Genomic DNA, 13,464 nt, shown 5'->3' on the forward strand with positions numbered 1-13,464 from the left:
CCCGTTGCAGCTCGGGGGGAGGCACCCGGTGAAAGGGTGAACTGGAAAGTGCAGGGAGAGAGACTAGCTCTCCAGCAACATTGCAATACTACCCCCTAAACCCGAAGCCACAAGCCAAGGTGGGGGGAGGGGGAAGGGGACAGGGTGGGGGGAGTGTAAGGGGAGAGCTGGCCAGAAACACCCCAGTGCCAGGAAACCCCGCCCCTAATTCTCAGGCACCTCTTCCCCCATTGTCAGCACTGTTCTGGCCAAGACAGAACCTGGGGTATGTCTCTGAGTCCCCTGTTCTGTCTGTATTCATGTCAGCCCCTATTTTCTGTCGTTCCTCCTCCCATGTATCCGTGTATGGTCTTTTGTGGTCTCAGCTAGCGCCCACCTTGTTTGAAGCCGGTTGGGGATGCAAAGGAAGAGTCAACCCAGCCTCTCATAATAGGCTCATCTCTGGCCAACGGGCCAACGGACTACAGTTTTCTCTTTTCTCAAGTTCCAGAAAGACCTCAACTCTCACCCACTCCGGGACCCTATCTCTGGGCCCCCTTCTCTCTCAGGAGGCCTCCTTCTCTGATCTAATGACCCCCACTGGCCAATTAGGACGATAAGGGGGAAAAAAGAGTGAACCAGGTCAGTTTCTCAAGACTTTCTTGCTCTTTTGTTCCCTCCCACCCCCAACTTTTCTGCCCCTCTTTCGTCACCCGTCCTGTCCTACATTCCTCATTTTCTAGCAGATTTGGGGAGTGACTGATGGGTTTGGGGATCCAGGTGAGGATACAAAGGAGAAAAGAAATGCCTGTGTTATAAGGCCCCTTCCTTTAAGATTAGCTCCTTTTCTGAAGGCAGGGGCTAGCACAGAGCTCGGCTCCCTCATCACTCAGGAATGGCTACAGGACGACTGAGCCCCACGTCTCACCTTCTCCAGGATGCTTCCTGGGCTCCCCACCCAAGAGCCCCCCACTTGCCATGAGGATACGGGGATCATGTCAGGTGGGTCTGAAGGAGCTGAAATCAAAAGTTTAGCTAAAATGACTCAAGTACATTTAATTTCTTCAATTGGCTTTAATTTCCAACCACTTGATTCAATCAGCCCGGCAGGAATTGTGGCAGGAGTTCCGGCATAAGAGGGGGACAAGCACCTGAAGGTAGGATAGTCTTTAGGAGCAATCCCCTGCTCCTGGCTCTCGAGGAGCCTCCATAGACCTGGCATAGAGGCTGGGCATAGATGGAGTACGGGCAGCTTTCCATAGTTGATTTTGAGGTTGATTTCTAGGAGAAATGGGGACTCCTGTTTGGAGTTCCTGGCATAGATGTACGTGAAGAAACAAGCCAAGGGATGGGCTTTACAGCGGAGGGCAAGTAGTCTTGTTAGTGCCCCATGCCCTAGACCTGCCATTGTTCACTTTATAGGAAAAGCTGTCAGGAATACAGAAGTGGCCAAATGGGCTGGCTGGCCAACTCAATACCACAAAGCTGGAGATAAGGGAACTCCCTTCTCCCTCCTTCTACCCAGAGGACAAGGGAGTAAACAACTCTCTGAACCCAAGTGGCCTTACTAGGGCCAGGAAACTCAGAGGAGGAGTGTCTATAAGGACAGACAGGGGTCCCTAGCTAGATGGCACTGGCACCTGGGAGATTACCTTAATTCTGTCTTTGAGAAATGAGTCTGGGCCACAGAAATTAATAATAATAATAAAAAAAGATACTAAAGACTGTCCCACACAAATCAATTTTTAATAACTTCAACTTGCCACCAGCTCCAGATCCAGCTGCCCTGGGGTTTATCACAATGGAAAACACTAAATGCCCCAGGCTGAGCTACCCATCTAGTGATCAGAGATGACCCGGCCTGTGATCGCTTAAGAATCTACATCCATACATGGCAGCCTGTTAGTGGATTCTCTGGAATTAGTGCATATCTGCTCAAGGTGGGAGCCAGAACTCTGATTCCCAAGGAGGGAAGGTATCCAAAAGAGATATGAGGTTAAATGGATAGTGGCCATGAAGGTCGCAGACTTGCTTTTGCTGCTGGATTCCTGCACTTATCCCAGATTCTTCTGGTGCTGCTTGCTCCCCACTATCCTGAGGGCTTCAGAAAGTGCTTTAGAAAGGGAGGATCTCCAAGTAGCAGCTATTTTAGAGGCAGCTGTAGGGTAGGGAAAGCCTACAGTGGTCCCATGCAGGCTTTCCAAAGGAGGCACCCACAGGCCAACTTCCTGAAGGTCAGGAGATTTTCCTATGGCCTCACCCAGAATATGAGTGGATAGAACAGAGGCCCTGTGCATGACGCTCACCTGGCCTCTTTCAGATGGAGGGCACCCTGCCCCCAGAAGGTTCTCTCCCTCCCAGGCACCAGACCACAGCAGGAACAGATTCCTTCCCAGAGGAAATTCTCAGGCAGGCTAGATGTAAACAACAGCAGGGTGAGGGGGTGGGACATGTGGAGGGGAGCTCAGCAGAGGCAGGAGAGGCTCCCAGAGGAGGGGGTGGCAGGGAGGTGGGGAAGCTGCTGGAAAGGGAACCAGCAAAGTAGGCACCTTGAGGGCTTCAGAAAACCTGTCAATGTTTATTTCACACACATACTCTAAAGACAATTTAAACCAGATTAAAAATGAAAAGCTAAGGTTGTGAGCCTATTGTGCTGATGAGTCAATGGGCTGGAAGAAGGTGAATGCTAACAGGTACTCCTGGTACCAAAACCAAAACCCAGAAATTGGTGGCAGGACAGCAGAGCACTGGGCAGATTCTAATCTCCAGTTTCCCAGAGGAGTCAACTCTGAATTTAGAAAACAGAAAAAGGGTACCTCACTCCTACCCTGCCCCAAGCCTGAGCTAAGGGTCCTAATGATTGGACAGAGTGCCAGCAGGGCCAGGGAACACATATTTCAAGCCTAGCACAACCCCAAGCCCAAAGGAAGCAGGATGGGGCTCCAGCTACATCTGAGAGTTGATCTGTTTTCAGAAGCTAAGGAAAGCCATTGACCTTCAAGGTGCTGGCATCACCCTGGTGCTTAACCTGCCAGCTCCTGAAAATTAGTCAGTAGCCACAACTTGTAATCGCAATTGGAAATGTGAAAGGCTATCCAGGGAGTCCACCCTGGAAGTCCCCACATTCCTGGAGGCCTCTCCCTGTGCCCACCCATTTCTCCCCCAAATGCGATCATCCCTGGCTTGCCCCTCTGGCCCCTGCTGTCCAACCTCCACTGAAGCATGGCCTTCACCAAGAGAACTTGGTATCTGTGTTTCTCTCCAACCTTGGGGCAGCCCCCTCTCCCCTTGATTCCCCAGGAGCCTCATGGGTAAGGGCAGTCAGTGGCTGTTCAGGTAGGTGTGGCTTCAGGAGATAGTGGAGAACTCCTTGAGCAGGACTTCCTGGCTGAGTGTGTGGAAGGCCAGGTTTCTCCGGACGTTGGTGCTAATGGATCGAACCTGGGAAAGGGTGGGGAAAGGTGGGAGGGCACAGGCAAAGAGAAAACAGGAGAGAGTTGGTTACGAACAGTAGAAGGCAGTGCCAGAGGCACAGGGCCAAGATGGAGTGCTAGAAGTTTCTCTCTTAGGAAATGAACCCTTAACAGCTATTATCCCTGCAGGCAAATGAGCAAACAGTTCCTTGACAGCAGAGAAGAAGAGGGGCTGAGAGGCAGAAAATAGTGGATGTGAGAAGAGCATCTGGGCATCTGGGGAGGCAGAAGGCAAAGACAAGAAAGGAGGGCTGAGGTTGGCCTTTGTCCATGCAGAAGGGGGCCTGGTCTGGTCAGTGGTCTGACGGAGGACCAGAAACTGATGCCAGAGGACTCATGCTCTAGGGCTACCTCCCTTTAGATGTGTTTCTAGTCTCCTCACTTTCCCTTTGGATTTATCTCCTGTTTTGGATTGAAAGGAACATTTAGAGATGTAGCCCTTGTCTGGCATAGATGGTAGGGCTATGATCCAAAGAGGCCAATGACCAGGACCAGATGATGCTAGTGAGTCCCAGCTTGGGAGCAGGACCTAGGCTTCGTAACTCCTAGTCCAGTACTCTTCCATACCAAACATGCCTGCCCACTGACAGGAAAGTCTGGTGTATATCCTTGCTGTTTGCCCACTGCTCACCTCACATGCTCTCTATGCACAAACTGAGAACCTTGCACTAAGTGTTGCCTGTGTCAGCAGGGGAAATACGTGTGGAAAAGGGGTCAAAGGGCCAAACTCCCTACTCTGACAGGGTTCCAAGATGAATAAAGCAGATTCTTCAAGTGATTCCTCCATGGGAAATAGGTGTGTAGGTTGTATGAAAAACAAAAGGGGGAGGGAGGAGAAAAAGAATTTGTCTGTCCTGGGCCCCAAAGTCCAGGGATCTTTCGTTTTGCTAAAAGAAAGCAGAAATTGGCCGGGCGCGGTGGCTCACACCTGTAATCCTAGCTCTCAGGGAGGCCGAGGTGGGCGGATTGTTTGAGCTCAGGAGTTCGAAACCAGCCTGAGCAAGAGCGAGACCCCGTCTCTACTAAAAAATTAAAAAAATTATTAATTGGACAACTAAAAATATATAGAAAAAATTAGCCGGGCATGGTGGCACATGCCTGTAGTCCCAGCTACTCGGGAGGCTGAGGCAGGAGGATCGCTTGAGCCCAGGAGTTTGAGGTTGCTGTGAGCTAGGATGATGCCACGGCACTCTAGCCGGGGCAACACAGTGAGACTCTGTCTCAAAAAAAAAAAAAAAAAAGCAGAAATTAATGAAGTTGTCAGACAGGAAGCAGACGAAAGGGCAGCATGGAAAACAGCAGGCATCTCAAGCTCATTAGCTCCAAACTGGACCAGAACCTCTTTGCTCACCTGTGCCAGAGGAACAAATATATAAGTAGAATTGAGTAAGGCAGAAGCTAGTACCAAAGAGCCTTGAGACATAACTCTAACTCTCTCCTTCACAACACTCTTCAGCTCCCACTCTTTTTGTTTATTGTTGGCTCCCGGTAATTTCCCCACATCAACTTAAGACTCACCAATCACCCCATAAAAATACTCTCCTCTGCTGTCTCTTTACACTAACGGCTTCTCTGCTCCAAACTAACACTCCAGAGCATGTCTTCTTTACCCTGAGGAAGTCCAAAATCCTGGGGAATGTCATGTCAAGGTCAGAGTTGGGCTGTGTTTAGCAAAAGACAAACGATCCAAAATCCAGTACTTTCATCATGGACTTGGAATGGGGGAAATAAAAGCTGGGCTGATGCAAGTTCTACCCCAGCAGAGGGAGGTTTGAGGACATGGGAAGTGGGTACAGAGGACTGTGTGTCCTGGTTTCAGTGCCCAGCCAGATATTTGTATAAACTAAGCAGACAGGAGGCTAAGCTTTTCCTGAGAGCAGCTCTAAGCACAGAGCATGAAAGGGACAATCAATAGGGACAGGCTAGTTCCATGGAGATGCTGACTAGTAGGTGAACTAGGAGGTAGAGCAAATGCTCACTGGCTCAAGGCGGCCAGGGGTGAGGGCTGCAGGAGGCACAGTGATTGGAACGTGGGAGTCAGGGTAGGGAATAAAGACTGGAGAACTAGATTGGAAGAGCACTCAGACCAGTAGTAGGAATTTGGGAAGAAGTAATTTCATAAGGAGGAGATGAATCAATTAACTCTCATTAGTTGCTCTGAGGACAGGATAAGGAATAGTAAGCCAGAGCTGCCATTGGGCACACATGTTAAACCCCATGCCCAGCTAGAGCTGTGCAAGGGCTATCTCCATGGCTGCAGAGTAGAGGTGGGCAATGCTAACTCAGGAATGTCTTCTCGTACTGCCTGGTCTGGACTGCTTTGGGAGAGAAGATACATACCCAATCCCAGACGACCCCTCAAGTCTTGTTTTATCAGCCTTTGGCAAACTGCAGTTGTTCCCTGGTAGCCCATCTGCACAGTAGAGCCCAATGGCTGGGAATGGGCCCCCAAGAGACACAGGCAGAGACAGGGGCGAGGCACTCACCAGCTCTTTGAAGAAGGCAGCTTCCTTGTGCTGCTCTGAGTAGCGCTCATACTGGTCTAGGCCATCCTGCAGCTTCAGTGTGAGTGTGTCATAGTTGGCTCGCACCACCTCCAGTACCTGGGGGATGTCAAGGGCCAGGCAGGGCTTAGGCCATGCAAATCCCAGGTCACTTAGCCCCACACTGCTGCTCTGTTGGGTTGGGTTCAGTGTGGGATGACACCTCCAAAGAAGCTTGCTCACTATGGAAGCAATTCTTCAGGCTTCTGGTACCACTTTCTAATCTCTTTCATTCCCTGCCTTTCTTGAACCAGTTCAGCTTGGTCACCAAGGCTGTTTACTGGATATGGTAAAAGAGCATGAGAAGAGGTGATAGAACAGTGAATGTCTGAGCTCACCAGTATCCCCGATACCATAAATGTGCTCTCAGCCCTATCCTGAAGCTTTCTCTGACCAGGCTGTTATAGTTGCTGAGCAATGTCTCCTTCCTTCTCCCTTTCTGGGAACCACATTTCTTCAGTCTTGGGATGTTCCTCAGCACCATCTGCCACTTGTTTTCATCTCTCAGTGCCAACGTGGTCTTCCTATCCAGTGCCTGGATTGAACTTTCAGGCATCCCAGCCTTGGGGTGTAGGGGACACTCTTTTAAGACTAAGCCAGAGCTTTTGTTCTGATGAAGGGTCTCTCTCCCATAACACCTCTCTGACTTTCTATGGGAATAGGACTGACTCTAGACTTCCGCTGACTCTAGGAACATTGGGTATCTGTGGTTACAGAAGGAAAGGACTATCATAGCCAGGCCTGATGTGACTTTAACTTATAAGACATGAATCAAAGACAAGAACAGTCAAGGGGAGAGGCACTACATCAAGTCAGAAGAAGTGAGCTGGGAAGAAAGGAGAGACCAGGAGAGAGAATGACTATGAACTCTGGTAATCTCGGTGAAGCTGATCTGCCCTGGAGGAAGGCCTATGACATCATGGAGAGCTCCCTACTTAGTAGGGAGCTTGAGGGGACATAAGTGAGCGATGAGGGACACTTAGCGTTGACAGAAGGTGGTGAGAGTAGAGGATGGGGGGAGGAAATAAGCCTGAGTCAGGACAGGTCAGGAAAGACTCCTGAGGGGTGCAAAGGTGACTCTGGATTGTTCCTCGCACCAGTCCAAATTTTAGCCAGGGCAAACTTCACTTGACAGCAAACACTGCCTGCCAAGAATTCCTGAGGAGAGGGAAGGGCTGGAGAGCATGGGAGGTTTAGGACCCTATGGGAGAGTTGCTGGGTTTGGGTTTCGAGGGAAAGGCCAGCTGGGGCGAGGGTCTGGTCCCACTTTCTTTCCTGCGGATACCCAGCTTCACAAGATTGTTTTGCCTGGCTGTGTCCCACAGACCGCAGTATAGGCTAGTTCCTCTGCTTCTCATTCCTTTTGTCAGCTCTGTAGGCCGGAAGACTGGTACCCAGCAATGGCAGTCACCCACAAAGTAATCTGGCCCTCTCATGTATGTGGGCTGCACTCGTGGCTGGAATATCTACAGCCAAGGTCTTGGCTCAGACCCAGAGAAAGGCAAAATTCCTCCAAGATGGAACCAGCTCCCAGGAACCAGGCAGAATGGAATATATGCTTTCCTAAGCCCTGAAATCTGGGTAGCCTCAGCAATGCCTATGACCTAGCAATCTGGCCTCAGCCTTATCTGAGGGGTATCAGGTGCCAAAAGACAAACACCATGCTAAAGCCAATTTCTGAGAAAAAGGCTTAGCACATGAATAGATGGCTATACATTCTGACTACATCCTGAGAGCCTCAGATCTCCAGTAAGACTGCCTTGCCTGATCACCTGGGCTTTCTCCTCTTGCCAAGGCAGAGTGCAAGATCTAAAGTCTTACTTAGAACAGGGCTTTTTTTTTCCTTTCCCAGTAAAGTTGGCTTTTGTCAGTATAGCCTAGTACAGTTTGTTGCAGGGAGGTGAAAGCAGAGAAGGCATCTGAGCTACTACCTCCTTGGAAAGAAACTAAAAGCTTGTCTGGACTTGGAGAGTATATGATCTCAGCTCTCCTCTTGTCCAGACACTGCCTATTGCCACCTCCTCCTTCCCTGATTTTTGTGGGCTTACTTCCTTTCTTCCTCTTTTACCCTAAGTTGCCTGCTGGTTCATCTAGTCTCTGCTATCTCCTGCCCTCATCACTTTCCTTTTACTCCCAGGGGAAGACATTCTAAATTCAAGTCTAGGCCCCAGTCCATCCCGGAATTCAGAGCACTAGGAGGTACTTGGCCTAGCCTGGGACTTTGCTTTCTGTAGCTTTAGATTTTAGGAACATGTCCCATTTGAGCCTCAACACTGGCCTGGGACACAGCAAAGGCAGCACTTAGGCAAGGGGCAATCTCTCAGAGGCTCTGTGCCTAATGGCCTTAGGCTTTACTATAATTTGCAGCCTCAGTATCCGGATTCCTTGCAACTCCAAAGACCCCTCCCAGGGTGAAATCCCTTTCCAATCCATCAGCTAACAGGCTGTGCCCAAGCACAAGCTTTCTTTCATCAGCTGTTGGGCTTGTGGGCTTCCTAGAACCATGTCCACCACTTTAGCTCAAGGTAGCATCAAAGTCAGTAAATCACCTACAAGTCGCATGCTCTCTCTCTAAGGAATCCTTACACAGGGGTAAGGATTGACCCTCAGTAGATAGGAACCTGGGTCCTGGCAAGAGCCTGATAGAAAGATAACTGAATTGGAAGTTCCATTCTTGCTATAGAACTTCAGACAATTCACCTAACCTCTTTGAGTCTCAGCCCTTCTCTCTATAAAATGGAACTTGGACTCACCTTCTTAAAATGACACGAGAGTAAAAGTTTTAAGTTCCTGAAAGTAACATACGTTTGATGGAAACACTGTCATCCCAATGCCTACGGAGCTACCTGGACAGCCCCTGGGACTTAAGAGTAACTACCTTCACAGTCCAGGAAGTATCTACCTATTTCAAACTGTCCCAAAGATCCTACATGCATAAATGATTCTTCAGCACAAGGGAACATCTTATGGACTCAAGTGGAAGACAGAGGATATATAAATGGCCTCAGTTTCAAAGATCCCATGCCTTCTTTTTTGCCTTAAAACACTTTGTGTCAGTTCAGACAAGGGAAAAACAAACTGGGTAAGGGTGGTAAAGACCTAAACACCTGCCACTGAGGTCTCTGGAGGGAAAGAGCCTGAGAAGACAGAATTAAGAACATAGGCTTTGAGGTCAGAAACCTGAATTTTAGTCCCAGATCACGCACTAATTAGCTATATAAATCTATACAAGTTTCTTAATCTCTTTGAGCCTCAGTTTTCATACCTTTCAAATGGGGATAACACTATCTACCTCATAAGACTGATGTGGGGATGCAATGACATAATGATTGTCCAATGCCTGGCACATAATGAATAGTCAATAGTGGTTACAAATTTTATAATTAAAGCCTCTTTCTGGTGATAAGGGGTATTTGGAAGTTCTGGCTGTCTCCAGATAGTTCTAACTATAAGCTAGGAGCTAGGGCCTCACACATCATCATTTAGCCCATGGGAGATTCTGGTAAAGAGGAAATTATAGTCCCTATTCAATGTGAAAGTAAGCCTCCCATAATGACCTCACTATTACCAATGTAACCAGCAATGCATCAGCCAGAAGTGAGAGAATGCCCAGTACAACTTTGGTAATGCAAGGGTATATAGGTTATACTAAAGAAAACCTGAGCCCAGAGGCTTGGCCTTGCTTCACACAGGTTGTGAGGCTCTTGGCCACATCAGGATCAGGATGTCTTCAATGACAGGAAATAGATGAGATCCCAGTTGAAGAGGTTAGTTCAAAATCGCTGCTAAGGTTTCAAACACATACAAACCCCAGTACAATATGCATCCCCCACAGGCAGTTCAGTAGCCTGTGCCCCATTTTTTTTAAAGCAGGGCCTTTGTTTTTTTGTTTCGTTTTGTTTTGTTTTAGAGACAGGATTTTAACTCTGGCACCCAGGCTGGAGTACAGTGGTGTGATCACAGCTCACTGCAACCTCGAAATCCTGGGCTCAAGTGATTCTCCTGCCTCAGCCTCCCACATAGCTGGGACTACAGGCACACACCACCATGCTTAGCTAATTTTTTTTTTTAATTTTAGAGACCAGATATCACTATATTGCTGAGGCTGGTCTTGAACTCATGGCTTCAAGTGATTCTCCCGCCTTGGCTTCCCAAAGTGCTAGGATTACAGGTGTGAGCCACTGTGCTGGCCCCATTCATTCATTCATTCATTCATTTATTTTTGAGGCAGAGTCTCACTCTGTCACCTGGGCTAGAGTGCTGTGGTGTTAGCCTAGGTCACAGCAACCTCCGACTCCTGGGCACAAGCAATTCTCCTGCCTCAGCCTCCTGAGTAGCTGGGACTACAGACACACACTACCACACCTAGCTACTTTCTCTACTTTTAGTAGAGATGAGGTCTCACTCTTGCTCAGGCTGGTCTCGAACTCCCGACCTCAAGCAATTCTTCTGCCTCAGGCTCCCAGAGTGCTAGGATTACAGGCATGCCTGGTCCCTATTTTTTAACTTAATTTGATTTGTGTGTGTGTGTGTGTGTGTGTGTGTGTGCCCACGCGTGCACGTGGGGGAGTGTACTATTTTGCCCAGGCCGATCTCAAATTCCTGGGCTCAAGCAATCTTCCCATCTCAGCCTCCTGAGTAGTTGGGATTATTGGGACACACCACTGTGCCCAGATAGTATTTTCTTATAATATTATGAAGATTAGAGATAATATATCAAATAAATATAAAAATATAAATGATAGAATCTAGCAAATATAAGGTATCAAATGAATGATGGCTACTGACATGAAAACAAGAGGAAAATGGCAATAAAAAGTATCTGATGTATTCAAATAAGATGAAATAGCTGGTTAAATGGTGGCCAAGAGAGCCTGAAGTTATCCCTAGCATCTGAGGACAGTAACATGTAAGGCAACCATACCTCTTTTTTGCCAAAGTGTTACCATAGGGACAGAACAATAGAATTAAAAGTTCTGGGCTGGGCCCAGTGGCTCATGCCTGTAATCCTAGCACTCTGGGTGGCAGAGGCAGGAGGACTGCTTGAGCTCAGGAGTTTGAGACCAGCCTGAGCAAGAATAAGACCCCGTTTCTACAAATAATAGGAAAAATTAGCCAGGTGTGGTGACACACACCTGTAGTCCCAGCTACTCGGGAGGCTGAGGCAGGAGGATCGCTTGAGCCCAGGAGTTTGGGGTTGCTGTGACCTAGGCTGACGCCACCGCACTCTAGCCCGGGCAACAGAGTAAGCTCACTCTGTCTCCAAAAAACATAAATAAATAAAAGTTCTGGAAAAATCACCTACCTAGTTCATGGCCCTCATTTCACAGATGAAGAAACAGATGTCTAGAAAGACTGTAAATTGCCCAAAGCCACAAAACCAGGATTAGATACCAGAATTTTCTGACTCCCAATCCATTGCTCTTCCTACACTAGCAGGCTGGTCTAATCTGGGAATGTTCTTGGGTTTACAAGGCTAAACTTGGTCTTCAGAGACCAAAGATTCAAGGAATTCAAACTCTGTCCTCCTAAGAGCTGGGAAAGTAACCTGGTGAAGACCTGATTTTGAGCATTAACGACTACCAGGCTCCTCAGGGCTCCAGAGCTTGCCAATTTACATCAATAGCAGTTGAAAGACCCTGCTCAACTTTGTTGATAGTTGGTGTAAACCACCACCAAAACTTTATAGACTATTCCAAACTCATCAGCAAAATCTGATTTTGGCTACTGTTTTGATTGCTCAATACTCATTTCAAAGTCTTTCATCTTTAATTGGGTTTTTTAGGCCTCAGCCAACCTGTGGTCTCTAGGCCTGGGGAGAAGTGTTAAAAGGATTCAATAAATCTTCTACAATGAAGGCTCATACCTCAAGGCCAGTCTCCCAAAGAGACTGTAATCATCCTGTTCCACTTCCATGCAGTTCTGCTTTAACCCTGTCAAATCCCTAATCATAGAAAAATTAATCTCTGGGTAGCATGAAAGAGATATCACAGTTAAAATGGAATTAGGAGGGAAAAAAATAAGGCATTTTAGAGGATTTTCATGATAATCTCCATCTATCCCTCCCACTGGACTTTGACCATTTGTTCTACTTCAGGTATTTGCTCAGTAGAGAACATTATATTTTGGACCCATTTCTTCCACAAAGCAGGAAAGGAGAGCTTGAGGGATCAAGCCCTGAAACCATAAACAAGATCATCACCAGGCATAAGTCTGGACACTACCCTTCCTTCTCCTTCCCATCATTTAGAAGGGACTGAGCAGGCAGTGGTTGATTCTATAATATAAGCTGATGATGGAGAAATAATGAGTTTGGTCCATGGCAAGTTGGGTGATGGAGTTTATCCCTCATAATTGTTCAAGAGTTGGGACACGAAGGGAGGAGCCAAGATGGCAGATGAGACAAGCCGCCAGTCAGAAAGTCTCTGCAAAAAAGACGAATTTTAGAAGAAAGAGAAAAAAAATAAGCCAGCAAAGAAACATAGATCGGGTGAGGATCAGAAGAAAGGGTGCCTGAAACTACAGGAGACTCCACGGGAAGACGATGCGGAGGAGAACTGGAAGGAGAAAGGTCCCGAGAGGCTTGGAGACCAGCGACAAGGGCAGGTGGAGCGGTTAACTTCCCCCTCCCTTGCACCTCGGACTGCTGGTGGCTCCTGAGCGGCTGGAGAGACCTGCCGACACCAGCCCAGAGACGGCTGCCGCCAGTGAGCAGTAGCCTCTTGCGGACTCAGCGCAGGGCTCCCAGCCCCCTCGGGGCACCTCCCCGGGCCCAGACCCGAGCCTAGTGGCAGACGCCATAGTGCTCCATTCTCTCTTCCCCCTCCCTACCCGTGCGTGCCCAGAAAGACAACTTAGCCATCACACGGAGGCATCTCCAAGGAACGGGACCTTTCCTTTTGGGGCCCTATAGCAGACTGAGGGGTACTCAGACTGCAAGTTCCCTACCCGCCAGCCCTCCCAGGTGCTACTTGCCTGGGGACTCCAGGAGAGTAGGGCAAATCCCGAGGTGGAGTGAAATCGATCCAGCTTGGAAACCCTGTAGGTGATTCAAGACCAGCACCTCTCCCCCTCGCAGGGTCAGGGATTGATCTTCAGGGTCCAGGGGTCAGGCCTGCAGACCAGACCCCGTACACCCAGGTCAGGATCGCACTGCCCTGGGGCACGGAGGAGAGATCTGTGAAAGAGCCTACTGAGGAGCGTGTGCCTTCAGGGGCAGATCAGCCTGCCTGACCGGCAACCCTCCTCCTAAAAGAGGACTGTGCACCCAGCTCAGGCTACGATCCTGGGTAGGGAACCTCCCAGCCCACGTCACAGCCAGGGGAGATCCATCAGCCTGAGGCCCTGCTTGCTGGCAGAGGCCTGGGAGAGGACACAGAGAGGGAGAGATTGGAGGGGAGCGAGACCTGCTCCAGAGTGCGGGTCTTGGACAGCCCCAGCCCCCAAGCCCAGACTTTCAGCTGAGTGGA

General features: G+C 48.8%; 1 protein-coding gene across 1 annotated transcript in view; it reads right to left on the bottom strand.

Annotated features, from left to right (window-relative positions):
- Nucleotides 1-2,332: 2,332 nt before the first annotated feature.
- The window catches only part of LOC105824364 (chromosome unknown open reading frame, human C10orf76), a 166,949-nt gene continuing 155,817 nt past the window's right edge, over nt 2,333-13,464 (bottom strand). The window contains exons 20-21 of the mRNA XM_012661785.1: nt 5,939-6,055; nt 2,333-3,420 (exon numbers count right to left, since the gene is read on the bottom strand). Coding sequence (XP_012517239.1) covers nt 3,328-3,420; nt 5,939-6,055 — 210 coding nt within the window. The 3' untranslated portion in view covers nt 2,333-3,327. The remainder of the gene's footprint in view (nt 3,421-5,938; nt 6,056-13,464) is intronic.

This window comes from Propithecus coquereli, unplaced genomic scaffold, assembly GCF_000956105.1.
Source record: "Propithecus coquereli isolate 6110/MARCELLA unplaced genomic scaffold, Pcoq_1.0 Scaffold73, whole genome shotgun sequence".
NCBI lineage: Eukaryota > Metazoa > Chordata > Mammalia > Primates > Indriidae > Propithecus > Propithecus coquereli.